The 15,029-nt window shown below is 36.9% G+C and overlaps 1 protein-coding gene across 5 annotated transcripts in view; it reads right to left on the reverse strand.

The window, feature by feature from the left end:
* RYR2 (ryanodine receptor 2) overlaps positions 1 to 15,029 on the reverse strand; it is a 789,753-nt gene that overhangs the window by 451,886 nt on the left and 322,838 nt on the right. For all 5 annotated transcript variants that reach the window (XM_054448216.2, XM_054448137.2, XM_054448051.2 and 2 more), the window contains exons 7-10: positions 13,937 to 14,015; positions 11,291 to 11,403; positions 1,609 to 1,708; positions 807 to 903 (exon numbers count right to left, since the gene is read on the reverse strand). In XM_054448216.2, coding sequence (XP_054304191.1) covers positions 807 to 903; positions 1,609 to 1,708; positions 11,291 to 11,403; positions 13,937 to 14,015 — 389 coding nt within the window. The remainder of the gene's footprint in view (positions 1 to 806; positions 904 to 1,608; positions 1,709 to 11,290; positions 11,404 to 13,936; positions 14,016 to 15,029) is intronic.

Here is a 15,029-nt window from a genome sequence, read left to right on the forward strand (position 1 = left end):
CTCTTAATTTTCTAAATGGTCCCTATATATTTTTATTAAATTATAAAAATAATTATTAACTAACAGCTACCTAAGTGTCCATGTTAATATGAAAAATGTCCACTAAAAGATTTAAAGATAAGTAACAAACCATCCACACAGTGCCTTCTCTCACTGCAGTCTCTTATTTACATATTCATGTTACTACATTCATTGATTAATTTGTAAGGTAGAGCAGTAGCAAACTATTCTAAATATTTTTATGGTTTTGTAATATTTGTGCACTTTTCTCAGTAGATTCATACTCTTTTAATCTTGTCCCAGTGCCAAATAAATAAACATGAGAGAGGTATTATATCAGATTAAATATGAGAGAAAGTGATTCATTCTATCATCTGTATCAATAAATGAGAGGTCATAGCAAAGGGTCCTAAAATTGTACACAATTTGAGAACTCTGACTTCAAAAGTGAGTTTGAGATTAAACATTCTAAAAAGAAAATTAATCAAAACTAACGAGCATTTAATGAAGTTCTAAGTCGTTTAATGCAATGTGGTCACTCTTCCCACTTCGCTTATTTTGTTCAGTGTTTCTTAATATGTTTTAATTATACAAAAATTTTCAGTTCTTCTATTGGTAGGTAATAGAAATATAACATGAGAAGAAGCTAAGAGAGGGCAACAAATGGATCACTTCAGTGAACCAATGAATGTCAGTAGCCCATCTTGTATGATGCTACTGGCCTGAACGAATAGATCCCTAGTTTTTAAAACATTACATCAAGGCAAAAGAGTGCAAGTCTCAATGCAATGAGCTCAGGTACTAACCTCCGCTGCTCTTCACCATGTTCTCCTGAAGGGACAGTGAGACACTCGTCCATGTGTCCATGCAGCAACCTGAGGACATCACCACCAATGAGATACCCTGTAAGGATAAAAATCATTCAGGTCTGGACTCTCAGTGTCAGATGCTGATAGCCAGACAGATCATCTGGTCCAATCTTCTACTTTCGTAAAGAAACTGAAGTCTAGTGAGTCTTAAGGACCTGGCCAAGGTCACAGAGATAGACAGTGCCTGCTGTTCCCTCTGAGTCCCGGGTGCCAGAGTCCCACAGTTAGGGATATTCCCACTAAAAGCATGACCTCAGACACATAAAATCCTCTGTTAAACATACAAACACATTTAGAATCAGATGTGAACCTATATAAGTTGGAATAACCAGAACATATACACATATTTCCCTAGGAAACCCTGCTCCTTTGTAAAATTCGTGTTCCAGCTATAAGGCGTGACCTCAGAAAATAAGAAATCTTGACATTAGTTCAATCAGGCAATACTCTGAGGTCAAAAAATTGAAGAAAACAATCCATAGGAAGCTATCACATAAAGCATACACAAATAAACTAAAGCTGACAGTAACATAAAAATAAGGGAAGATTAATCTTCACCCAAGCTTCACTTTTAAAATAGCAATTCAAACAAGATCCTCAAATGTCAGGTATCTGCATTACAGAATATTTAGACACAGACAAAAAGCTCTAATTAACAATCAGCTCATTACCACAATTCCAAAGATGACTGTCAACTTTGCATCAAGGACAGCCCCTCTAATTGAAGTGGAGTTTTTACCTTGGGCTGCCTCACTTCCTGAGCTGATTGGGGCCACGCTCCAGAGAGTCTGCTGGAAAGCAGCATCCACGTGTAAGCTGCCGTTGCCATAAGACAAATGCTGTATCAAGAGGCAAAAGGAGGCATCACTTCAGGCTCTGGTAAGCTGTAACATGTAAGCGCTTCTAGCAATGCAAACTTAACATTGCTGATTTGGTTATGTTCATAGAGAACATCTGTTTCAACCTGTCATTCAAGAATCAAAAAACTAGTCAGAAGACAAGAAGTTCTTCTCTGAATTTAGGGATTTTTAAACTTCATTCTAACAGTTACTGACTTAAGTCAATAATCAAAATATGCATAAATGAATACACTAAATAAGTTTATTTGTAACAAGATACTATTTCTGTTTTAACGATGATTGATGAACAAAATGAGCACTTAAAATTATAATTAGGTTTTCTACATATCACACTCTGACAGCTTTTTGATGATGAAGTAAGTGAAATCTATTGGACCAAGTTTATGGAGTCTTCATTTTATGAAGTCCTTAGGCATCTTATGGGGTCTTTTATGGTGTCCCTCAGGAACTGTTATCTGCAATTTGATGCAAAAGCCATTAGATGGCGATATTTCCTAACAGCTATCTAAAACCAAGCTACATTTCTTCCAAAATTCAGATATTAGCAAATTTCAGATTTTCCTTCTTAAAAATAGGAACACATTAAAATAAAACATACTTAATATCTTTTAGAGCCATAAGACTGAATTGTCAAATGTTAACTAAGAAAAACAAAATTATGAGTACAGCCATATGCCTTGCTTATTTTACTCATCATAACTTGGCTGCCTCTAGAATTTCAAACATACATACAGCAACCACCTCTTTCCGTGGAGTCTTCTCAGTAAACATCGCCAATATCCCTGCAATGTTTCTGCAATGCTTTACCAATGCTGATGACAGCCTAAGTTTTCACAGACTTTAATCAGACCAGAAATTTCCCAGAAATCTTGACCATCTTAGTTAGATGAAGATCGGTCATGCCTAAAGTAGTCACCTTAGGTGTACTCCACAGGCCTTTTAAACATCCTAAGGGTCTCTTTAACAGAAAGATACTATTCTCAAGTCACCATCGAGAAGAGGTTGTTCACTCTCTTTCTCTTAAAAATAAAACCAAAGAAACTTTTAACATTGTGATGTGTACATAGTGTTTATCAGTCATTTTTCCAATTAGTAAGATAGAAAGTTTACCAGTTGATACATAAGATTTAGCAATAATTTGCTCTTATTCCTCTCCTCAACTTCAACTAGTTGCCTGCTTTTGTACAATTTCTTCTTTACTTCAATCTGTCATTCTTACAGTCTTAGCTGTAATCCCAGCTAAGATTCCTTTATTGACTCAATTTCTTCTTCAGTATGTTGAAACTGTTTAATTGTTTACAAATAAATCATCCCATCTGCTTTAACAAACAAGCAGAATATATTTCCCTTCAAAGCAATTATCACACAATGAAATTCTTGGGCTTATTTTCTTTTTCCCTTTTAGAAGCTACCTGACACAGGTTCACAGCTGTGTTCCTAGCATCTGGCAATGTTATCCAGTAAACATGTATGTGGAGAAGCTAACAAAACTCATAAAATCAAAGTATCATAAACATAAAAATACACATTTTAAGCTATTCCATAAATACTCGTATTTCAATAACTTAGTGTTAAAAAAAGCACGTGCACAGGCACACACACATACAAATCCATGTGAATGACACCGATTTTAACCAAAATCTGAAAATTTAAAATACCCGTGCTCATATCTGTGACCAAGTGAAAGCTTATGTAATATTATGATAAGTAGATTACCATCATTTGTTAATTCATCATGGGTTCACTGAATGTACTATGTATATTAATAGTACACATTCTCCACCCCAAGGGTGCTAATCTCATAGAGTAAAATAAATACACAAAATGCTGTACCTCAGTATATAAACATATCACATGTGATATTTTGATACACGCATACAGTGTGCAGTGATCATATCAGGGTAATTGAGATATCTATCACCTCAAACATTACACACAACACTTTTTATATACTGAGGTACAGCATTTTGTGTATTTCGTGTATGTATATGTATATGTAAAATATATACATATTTATGGGCTACATGTGATATTTTGTACCAATAAAATAAATTATGTACCAATTAAATTAAAAAATAAATAGAGCCGGGCGCGGTGGCTCACGCCTGTAATCACAGCACTTTGGGAGACCAAGGCAGGTGGATCATGAGGTCAGGAGATTGAGACCATCCTGACTAACATGGTGAAACCCTGTCTCTACTAAAAATACAAAAAATTAGCCAGGCATGGTGGCAGACGCCTGTAATCCCAGTTACTCGGGAGGCTGAGGCAGGAGAATGGTGTGAACCCAGGAGGCAGAGCTTGCAGTGAGCCGAGATCACGCCACTGCACTCCAGCCTGGGTGAAAGAGCGAGATTACTTCTCAAAAAAAATAAAATAAAATAATAAATAAATAAATAAATAAATAAATAAATAAATGGATATGGAAGGTGGGAAAAAGCCTTTAAAAATGCTGTGTAAATCATAACGTGCTACAGGAATTGTAAGAAGAGAACACTCCAGACAACAAAATGAGAGCAGAGTTTCTCATGGGTTGGGGGCTTTGAGGGAGCCAGTAGGATCACTTGGCCTGTGTCTCACATTTATATGTTTGCTGTCGCCAAACAAGCGTCTACATACATTGGATTTGAGTATGTGAATTAATGTGAATGTGCTATGTGCAAATATTTAAAACATACCAAAAATTTTTGTAAACCATTTGGGGATTTTTATTTTTAACATACCAGAAACCTTGCTATCAGAAGTGGGCTGGGCCCCCTGGCCCTCTAAGAAGTTCTGAGAAGGGGAATGTGTGATAAGGGGAATGTGTTGAAGACAAGAGTGTGAGCACAAAGGTGGAGATACGGGGACATACATTACAGCCGAGAGCTTTGTCTTTGGGGCTGACAGCACATGCTAAGAGGTGGAATGACTGATAGGTCCACAGACAAAGGCTGGCGCCAGACCAACGACCTTGATTTTAGGTAATAAGGAGTTTTCAGCAGTGACAAAATAGGGTGAGGGAGTCAAAAAAGCAATTTCCAAATCATATCTATGCCTAAAGATAAATAATAAATATGAGGGAACCATAAGCATATGAAAATTTCAGTCTGTGGGAAAAGGTCCCAAATATGTCCTTAAGATCATATTACAATCATATAGAGTTCTCTAAATAAGGTCTACTCTTCTAAAGAAAATATTCTAATTTGAATGCTTCCAATTTTGCTGCTCAAACAGCAAAGGGAAGTCTGGGTAAAAACCACATCACGTCAGGCTTGTGGTATGCAATATTCAGAAAGCAACAACAGTTTCAATTACTGAAACTGAGATGAATTATCCTTAAAGCAAAAACAGACATTGGTAGAGGATGAAAGCCAAGTCGGCCTTAGGCTGAAATATGTAACCACTGTAGGATTTACACAAAAATATGGTAGCATCAATCCACCAACAGCAGTACAAGGGCTTTGGGCACCAATCTCTGGGCACCCGGGTCTCACTTTGATCCTAGGATTAGTGATTTTCAAGCTCTATTAGGCACATGAATCTTCAGAGGATATTGTATTTAAACATGTAGATTGGAGGGCCGGGCACGGTGGCTCACGCCTGTAATCCCAGCATTTTGGGAGGCCGAGGCGGGCGGATCACGAGGTCAGGAGATCGAGACCATCCTGGCCAACACGGTGAAGCCCCATCTCTACTAAAAATATAAAAAATTATCCGGGTGTGGTGGCGGGCACTTGCAGTCCCAGCTACTCGGAAGGCTGAGGCAGGAGAATGGCGTGAACCCAGGAGGCGGAGCTTGCAGTGAGCCGAGATCGTGCCACTGCACTCCAGCCTGGGGGACAGAGCAAGACTCCGTCTTAAAAAAAAAAAAAAAGAAGAAGAAAAAAGAAAAGAAAATGTAAAAAAATCTAGATTGGAATGCAGAGTAGTTGCAGGGGTTGTCAATCAAGACTGCTGATCCAAGAGTAACAAGACATTACATGATAGAAGTCCAACATCTCAGAAATGGAAGGGACACGATAAATCACCTTCCAGGAGTTCTTTAGCTGGAGTACACAAACTATACTTCAATACCTTTAGTTTCCTTTGTGATCCTACGTATTTATTTTATGCACTTCACCATTTTTAAGATGAGGTCAATAAGTTTTATCAGTTTGCAATGGAAGTCCATGGTACAAAAACTTTGTACCAAGAATCTCTCAATTGAAACCTTATCTGATGCAATTATTCACTCATTTATTCATCTTTTATTAAACTTTCAGGTACTTCGGCCCTGGTGATGCAACATTCTGAACAAATTGTCATTTAAGGACAGGAAACACAAAGAAACACGTCACATTACTCCTCAAGCATCAGTTTTTTCTTCTGAAAAAAAAAAAAAAAAACAAATGAGGGGCAGAGAAATAGATGTTCTTTCCAAATGTAATATTTTATGGTTCCATTACCTGAGCCAGAGAGGAAAGAAAGGCTTAAGGCTAATTAATCAAAAATGAATTGGTTCATATAATAAATCTCTTGAAAATATTTATGATCACTCTTTTATCATTATTTTCACACAACCTGAGGCAATTCAGCAATTTATTATGCAATCAATAATTATCTATATATTTTATTAGAAATTTAAAACCACCATTCTCAGCAAACTATGGCAACGACAGAAAACGAAACACCACATGTTCTCACTCACAGGTGGGAGTTGAACAATGAGAACACTTGGACACAGGAAGGGGAACATCACACACCGGGGCCTGTTGTGGGGTGGGGGGAGGGGGGAGGGATAGCATAGGAGATATATGTGATGTAAATGATGAGTTAATGGGTGCAGCACACCAACATGGCACACGTATACATATGTAACAAACCTGCACATTGTGCACATGTACCCTAGAACTTAAAGTATAATAAAAAATAAAAATAAAAATAAAAAAAAGAAAAAAAGAAATTAGAGATGGGTAAGAAAGAAAGAAATTTTTTGAACTGTAGAATAGCTTTCTCTTAAGCATTTTCCATCACCCTTTAGATAAGCATTCTGCTTTTCCTAATATATTTTCAATCAGTTGTTTATTTGGCAATGTTTCCACAGATCCGAAAAACTTGGCTTGTTTCATTAAGTAACCTGATCAGTAGAAAATCAGTTGGAAATCTACATTTCCAATGCAAACAATCCAATCCGCAGATTGAAAACATTTGTGCTTACTGGAGTGATTTTTACAGCTAACACACAGAAAAAAATTGTTTTGTAAGCTTCATTTTATTTAGTTTGAAATAAATTCAGTCAGTAATATCTACTTGGCCATGTTTTCTCTATTTTAAATTGTATATTTCTCTTAAGGTGCTTTGCTGAGGCCTTCTCTAAAAGAAAATAAGATTTTCAATGAGCAAAAAAATTCTTTCCTTTTGGATATTTTTGAAAAGAAGATTAACATATCCTTTTACCTCAGAATATAAAACAGCAAAAACGAGAAAAGACATTATCTGGGTGAAGTGTTTACAACCATTTTTAGAGGTTAAGACCCTTTATACCTCAGAATCGAGCCCCAATATTCAATATATAAAGCAGACAACGGTGCAGCAATCCCAGGTACCGTCCACAGCATCCTCTTCTGTCCACAAGCATCTTCTCAGAGGACAGGGTGAAAACCAACCCTCTCAACCAGCTTTCATCAATTTAGCATTGTAATAGTTGTATTAGCGCACCCCATGCACTACTAGTTTAATCTTAGCTTAACCATCACTGTTAGTGAAAGAAAAATCGCTCATCGGTCAATAGACACTGATGATTAAGGAGTTGTAAAATCAATGACAGGAAATGTTTATTTTTAGAAGTTAGTTTTAACTAATTTGTTATCAGACACATTGTTAAACTTACTTATTTTTAACAACATCAGCATCTCCTCAGAAGATGAACCTTGCTTTCACGTGATAGATCTTTATTTAATATCACCTATAATGTTCCTTTCACGTTTCTTTCCCAACTATCTCTTCTTCTAGTTAAATATCTGCTGTTTCTTTAAGCATTCTTTTTTTTTTTTTTTGAGACGGAGTCTCGTTCTGTCACCTAGGCTGGAGTGCAGTGGCATGAGGCACAATATCGGCTCATTGCAACCTCCGCCTCCCCAGTTCAAGCGATTCTCCTGCCTCAGCCTCCTAAGTAGCTGGGATTACAGGTGTGCACCACCAAGCCCAGCTCAATTTTTTTTTTGAGACGGAGTTTCACTCTTGTCGCCCAGGCTGGAATGCAACGGTGCAATCTCAGCTCACTGCAACCTCTGCCTCCTGGGTTGAAGCAATTCTCCTGTCTCAGCCTCCCAAGTAGCTGGGATTACTGGCACCTGCCACCACACCTGGCTAATTTTTCTATTTTTAGTAGAGACGGGGCTTCACCATGTTGGCCAGGCTAGTCCTGAACTCCTGACCTCAGGTAATCCACCCGCCTTGGCCTCCCAGAGTGTTGGGATTACAGGCATGAGCCACCGTGCCTGGCCTAATTTTTGTATTTTTTTAGTAGAGACAGGGTCTTGCTTTTTGGCTATGCTGGTCTTAAACTCCTGGCCTAAAATGATCCGCCCGCCTTGGCCTCCCAAAGTGCTGGGATTACAGGCATAAGCTACCATGCCCGACTTCTTTAACCATTCTTAACAGGCACAAATCTACCAAGTAAATAGTGACAGTAACTTACTATCTGTATCATCATATATATATATATATATGTTTGTGTATTCTATAAGGCAAGTGTGTATATATATACACACAGCCCATCTTTAGTTATTCAGGGTTTATTCTATAGATTATTTCAACTCCCTCTGCCTATCCCAAAGTCCTTTCGTGAACTCACTTCTTGATCTTTCAATTTCTCTAGATCCTTTTCACTGAGTCCTCCAAATAAGTCTTTGAATCCACACCATAGTACTTCAAATATCCACTACTATCCACCATGGTGGGAATGTAAGATAATAATTCACCATCTCTATACCCATAGGAATGTCCTTCAGCATCTCTAAGCTATACTGTAATGCGTATTTACTGTCTTACAGTATCCTCATACAGCTCTGTATGTGTTTGATTTGTTTTCTCCACTAATTATTTGAGGATAGAAAGCATGAGTGATGTGTCCTTGGCCTTTCATGTTGTTTCTGCTATATGCTAGGTCCATAGAGATCAACAATAAAAGCAATGACTTCATTACCAAATGAAAGTGAAATTTTAACAACCTGGTTGGCTGCTGTCTTATAGCTCCATATAAAAGATTACCAGGAAAGAGAACATAAATAATTGGCTATGTAGAACAGGCTGGGCAAAGTGTGGCTCATGCCTGTAGTCCCAGCCACTTTGGAGGCTGACTGGGGAGAATAGGAGGTTGAGGCTTCAGTGAGCTATGATCGCCACAGTACTCCAGCCTGGGCCACAGGGCAAGACCCTGTCTCAAAAAATAAATAAAATAAAATAAAATAAAATGTAGTTTGGAAATCACTTGTAAATTTTAATTAATCATGAGGTTTATTTCCTTCTATAGGAGGTAAACCTCATGTATCATCATTATTATTGCTTTCACTTGCATAGTGCTTTTTAATTCTGCCCATATTTAAATCCATTATCTCATTGCTTCCTCACAATAACCTTGGCACTATGTATGATTATTAGCATCAACCTCATTTTTTACAGATGAGAAAGCCAGAGTTCAGAGAATTAGATGACTTTCTCAGGTAGTTAGTTGTGGAATAGATGTTAGAAGTCCTGGCCCTGTGAGGTCTGAATTTTCCATTTTTCAGTGCATAATGATGCCATCCTGTCAAATAAACTCTGACACATAGCGGAAGTACAAATTGTACAACGACAACAACAACAAAAAATTCACAGTTATGTCGAAATCAAAATAAAGTATGTGTATAATTTATATATTAAAAGTGTGCATGAATTATTTCTACTGCTATTGGTTTCCAGGTACAACTACAATTCAAAATGCATATCTGATCAAAATACATCATCTTAACGTACATAGCACATGCATATAGCAAGGGCTTAATAAATGCTTATTTTACAGTCTGCACACCTGTATTGTCCTAGAAATTCGCATGGTGACTATTTCTACCTACATTGGTTAAGGGACAAAAGTAGAGAAATGCTCCAGGTCTCCCTATAGCTATGCAACATCAGACACTCCATTTTATTTAATAGTTTCTGTCAGTTACACGAGACACTGTTATACCATTTCCTTGTCTTCATCATTACCTCTTCTACAAGGCAAGGGAAACAAAACAAAACCAATCTTCCTAGAAATGCTTCAAATCTGGAATTAAATGTATTGGTAAACCAAAACTGACTTACAACACCCCCAAACTTACCCTATTTCATGTTTATAGAACAAAGGGGGTATCAACTACTTACTTAATCCTAAACCAGTAACACATGAACTACATTTTGATTTATGGTAGTGGTAAAATACTTTCTATAACCCGGTATCTGCTAAATTGCCACATGCCCTATTTCAGATTTTTGTTTCAATCATCACACACTGTGATGCCTGGGATTTTTCATGTGAATATTCATATAAAGTTTACAATGCCCCATCTTATGTTTATTTAGTCACTTTTCAACCTTAAAATGAATATTTTGCTCTAGCATCCCTCACATCTTCATTTCAACTTACTTCATTTCAATTTACTGTAAACTTCTGTATTGGACTATTCTCTGGCAAAACTATAACTTACTAAATAAGTTAAATTAAATACATATTGACCTTACCACGAAAGTTCAAAAGGCTTTTGATATGGTTCGGCTATGTCCCCACCCGAATCTCATCTTGAATTCCCACATGTTGTGGGAGGGACCCGGTGGGAGGTAATTAAATAATGGGGGGCAAGTCTTTCCCATGTTCTCATGATAGTGAATAAGTCTCATGAGATCTAATGGTTTTAAAAAGAGGAGTTCCCCTGCACAAGCTCTCGTCTCTTGTCTGCTGCCACATGAGACGTGTCTTTCACCATCCGCCATGGCTGTAAGTCCAATAAACCTCTTTCTTTTGTAAATTGCCCAGTCTTGGGTGTATGTCTTTATCATCAGCATTAAAACAGACTAATACAGCATTTAATGATTAAACACAAACTTCTTTCTTCATTCTCCCATTTCCAGCCCCTACTCTTTGAAACTCCTTCCTTAACATGGCATGTGTTCCTCACATAATAATTTGCTTTCATAAATACCAAAATAGGTCATAACAACCTCATTAATATAGCCTTTTCATCAGGTGCAAAATAAAGACCATAGAATTTTTAATTCCTGATTAGACTGCATTTACATTCTATTAATAAAGTAATTTATTAAAAGGCACTATCAATATCATGAACATGCGTACCAAGGTCACGAGGGAAGCCTGCCTGAACAAACCTGATGAGCTATATTTCCACTCACATCACATTACTCTTCCATTTAGGAAGTTACTTATAATTAATCTAATAGAGATAGAGGAAAGGTTATAAGCAATTTTCGTAGACAATTTACAATATAAACCTTAAAGAGATCATTTTATTGACTTGTCATTTAGCGTATCACCAGATACATGATCCTACTTTCCACACTTACCAAGTACCTTTCAGAGGACACGCTAACTAAGATGAGGTCATCTCCAACTCGTACTTTTTCTCCTTCTGATCGCTGCTTAGAGGCAGGGTGTATGGTCCACCAACAAGCCTCACCTGCAGAGATATGGATATGTGAAACACAAAAAAGTTCCTCTTAATTAAAATCTATTTTCTTTGCCAATAATTCCAAACACACAACTTTCAGAAATCTGGAATTAATGCAAATTAATCTCTTACACCATGAAAAGAGAAATAATTAAGCCTCAGCTTAGGATAAAATAAGATTCTTCTCCTAGAAACTGGGTGTGACACTCAGGGAAGGTTGATGTCTTTTTCTTCCACTAAGAATTGCTTTAAAGGGATATTTATTTATACTCATCTAAGACTAAATTCACCACTCACACTGATCTGATTTCATTCTTTACACACTCACATGTCATTATACTGTTCAACTGCTTTCTATAAAATCATCTTTTTGTCAATTTTCATAAGGACTTGGGGTTCTGTGATGTAACAATTGTAACAATTTTTTGAAAATTTTCTCAGTAGTTATTTTTGGATGTTGACTCAAAAAAGGATGCAAAGTATTATCATCTAAAGATTGTATTATCCTGTCCCCTTTTTACTTTATTATTTTAAAATGTGATGTTTTCTGTTAAACTAAAGGTAACATATAAAAGAATCCTTTTATAGAATAATGAATTATAAAAGATCTTGGTTTACATCAACCAAACAATTTCTTCTAGGACAAGTCAAGCATAAGCCTCATGAGCCACATGTCTCTTCTTTACTCTTTCTTCCCAATACCTAACATATAAGCTTCGGCATGCCATTCTTCATTCTGTTCATAATACCTTTGAAAACTTAAATGCAACTTCTATCCCAAAATCAGAGGAGTGTTTACATGATATCTGTCATCATTTACCATTCTTTCCCTTCACTCAACTTTATGGTTTTTCCATAACTCTTTTTTTTCTTGACTAATTCCTCAATGCGAGAATGTAAGTTCCTAACAGTGGGACTTGGTATGTCTTGTTTACTGAGGTTTCTCCATCTCCTGCTAGCCTATTATAAGCACTCACTACAAATTCACTTTGCATGAGTGAATAAATGAATTACCAAATAATATTTTGTAAGTATTCTTACAGTCAATATGTAATCTGTGTTTTTTCTTACATAAACCATAGTCTAACTTGCTTTTCTTATACAAACCATAATCTAACCTGAATGTCACCTGGCAGAATTCTTTATCTTCATTCATCCAATTCACATTTTTACAGTTGCAGGTAGCTTTTCATTCATTCAAACATTTATAGTGTACCCACTATTGGCTAATCATTGCTTTAGTGGCTGGGATACATCAATAAAGAAGGAAGAAAAAATTATCTGCCTTGTGAGTTTAATTCTGATGAAGGCAGGCAGACAACAAATAATAAATACAATAAATAACTGAGGAATTCAGAAGAAGTAGGGAACTATAGGAAAAAACAGAGTAGCATAAGGAAATCAGGACGCAGGGAGAAAACACTGACTTGTTTTGTTTTGACTATTACATAATCTTCTCAATGTATGAAAACAAGTTCTAGACTGTCTGCGTCTTTTACTTCTTTTGAAGAGAGAACTGACAACTTTCTCATCCAACTGTGTGCTGAAATACATTAACTAGAATAAGAAAACTAAAAAACTAGCAAAAATACAGAGGAATGACAGAGCCTGTACAAAACAAAATCAGAATAATATATTTATTTATCTTTCTGGTGCCGGGGGTTCTTGGAATTTCTTTTATAAGACGATGCATTGGTCTATTAAAAAGTTTATAAGGCTGGTAAACATAGCTTTGTTTTTACCTTTTTCTTGTTTGTAAAAGATGGGTAAATATTTTAAAGAGGGGGAGTGAAGTGAGAGGATAGCTTGATCTCACTCTTGAAAAGAACAACTTAATAAAAGTTGAACTATTTCCTTCCATTGTTTTTTCTACTTGGTCTTTATTTTTAATTACAAAGTGATGCATGCTCATTGTAAAAGACAAAACAGTCCAATTTTTTAGGGGTATATAAAGTCAATGCAAAGTCCTCAGAGTACTGAGAAGAACATCAAGTTTGTGTTCTCCTATTTTGATTCTCCAAACAAAAAAAAAGTGTTAATATATACATTTTTGTTTCACAAATCTGAAAATGCATGTCTGCTTGGACAGGTATGTAGGGTATGTAGAATAATGCCCTGTGGGCAGAGAAATGAAGGAGACTTTCATTTTTTACCTTTTTATTTGAATGTTGGCATCAAGTATGTTATATTTTCAGACTTAAAAACATTTTTGAGAGGGACATGTAGAATTACTTCACAAACTAATTAGTGCACATTAATATGGTTAACACCCAGTAAATCATGTAGTAAACATTAATTTCCTATCCAAACCTACAAGAAGAATAAGGTTTGAAGCCTAGTTTGAACATCCAACTAATGATGTGGGAATAACCAAGAGGAATGATATACACTTCCCCTTCTAGGAAAAACTTTCATTAGAACATTCTTTCCTGACTCCATCCATAAGAACATTCATCCCATGTATCGTATTTCCCGGCTTCTTCCAGTCCAATCCCTGCAGGGTTCTCTCTGAACCTGGCTTCCTGCAGCACGAGATGCTCACCTGTGGTGTCCTCTTGCAAGCCAACATCAAAAGCCAGCTTATCAGTTGAAGACCGGGAGGTGGACAGGCAGCACAGATACTACAAAATACAAAATCAGTAGTTGTAAGTAGAGGTTTTGTTTGTCTGTTGTTTGTTTTTGAGACAAGGTTGCTCTGTTGCTCAGGCTGGAAGTGCAGTGGCGTGATCACAGCTCACTGTAGCCTCAACCTCCTGGGCTCAAGCAATCATCCCACCTCAGCCTCCTGAGTAGCTGGGACTGCAGGCACATGCCACTATGCCTGGCTAATTATTTTCTTTTTTATAGAGATATGGTTTCACCATGTTGCCCAGGCTGGTCTCGAACTCCTAGACTCAAGTGATCCTCCTACCTCAGGTTCCCAAGTAGCTGGGACCACAGGTGTGCACCACTACACCTGGTTAATTTTTTTTTTTTTTTTTTCATAGAGATGAGATCTCCCTATGTTGCCCAAGGTGATCTCAAACTCCTAAACTCAAGCAATCTCCCACCTCCATCTCCCAAGGTGCCAGGATTATAGGCATGAGCCACAGTGACCAGCCATCATTAAGGTTTATAGTTGTACCAGCAGAGTCTTATTCTGACCTGTAATTTGGCATCCATCTATCCCTACTGTTCTTAGTGTTTTCCTGAAAATCTGGATGCTTCTGCACAAAGCCCAGATTTTTAAATGTCTGTGAGGCAGAACAGCATGCATTAGGGGCAATATCCTAAAGGAATTGTAGTCTTTTTTTCCCTTCTAAAAGACAAAGGAAATGTTCTCTGTCAGTACAGGAAGACAAGTAACTGGGGATGTATTTGTACATCTCTCACTTCATGTGATATTCATGATCATCTGCAAAAGTACAATGTAGTCTGACAGTTAGAAATCTTTCTCCTAAACAAATTTGAAGACTATTCTCTTTTGTCTTCCAGTTTTGTTTCCATTTAAAAATGTTTAACTCTTTGAAATCCACCTAGAATTTATTTTGGTGCACAGCATGTCACTGCACTAAAATGAGGTTTATCGTGTGTCTACATACATGTGCATTTCCACAGGAGTAATCACTCTTGCAACACCATCATCTCCTTATTCT

Source organism: Pongo pygmaeus, chromosome 1 (genome assembly GCF_028885625.2).
Source record: "Pongo pygmaeus isolate AG05252 chromosome 1, NHGRI_mPonPyg2-v2.0_pri, whole genome shotgun sequence".
In the NCBI taxonomy this organism is placed as follows: Eukaryota; Metazoa; Chordata; class Mammalia; order Primates; family Hominidae; genus Pongo; species Pongo pygmaeus.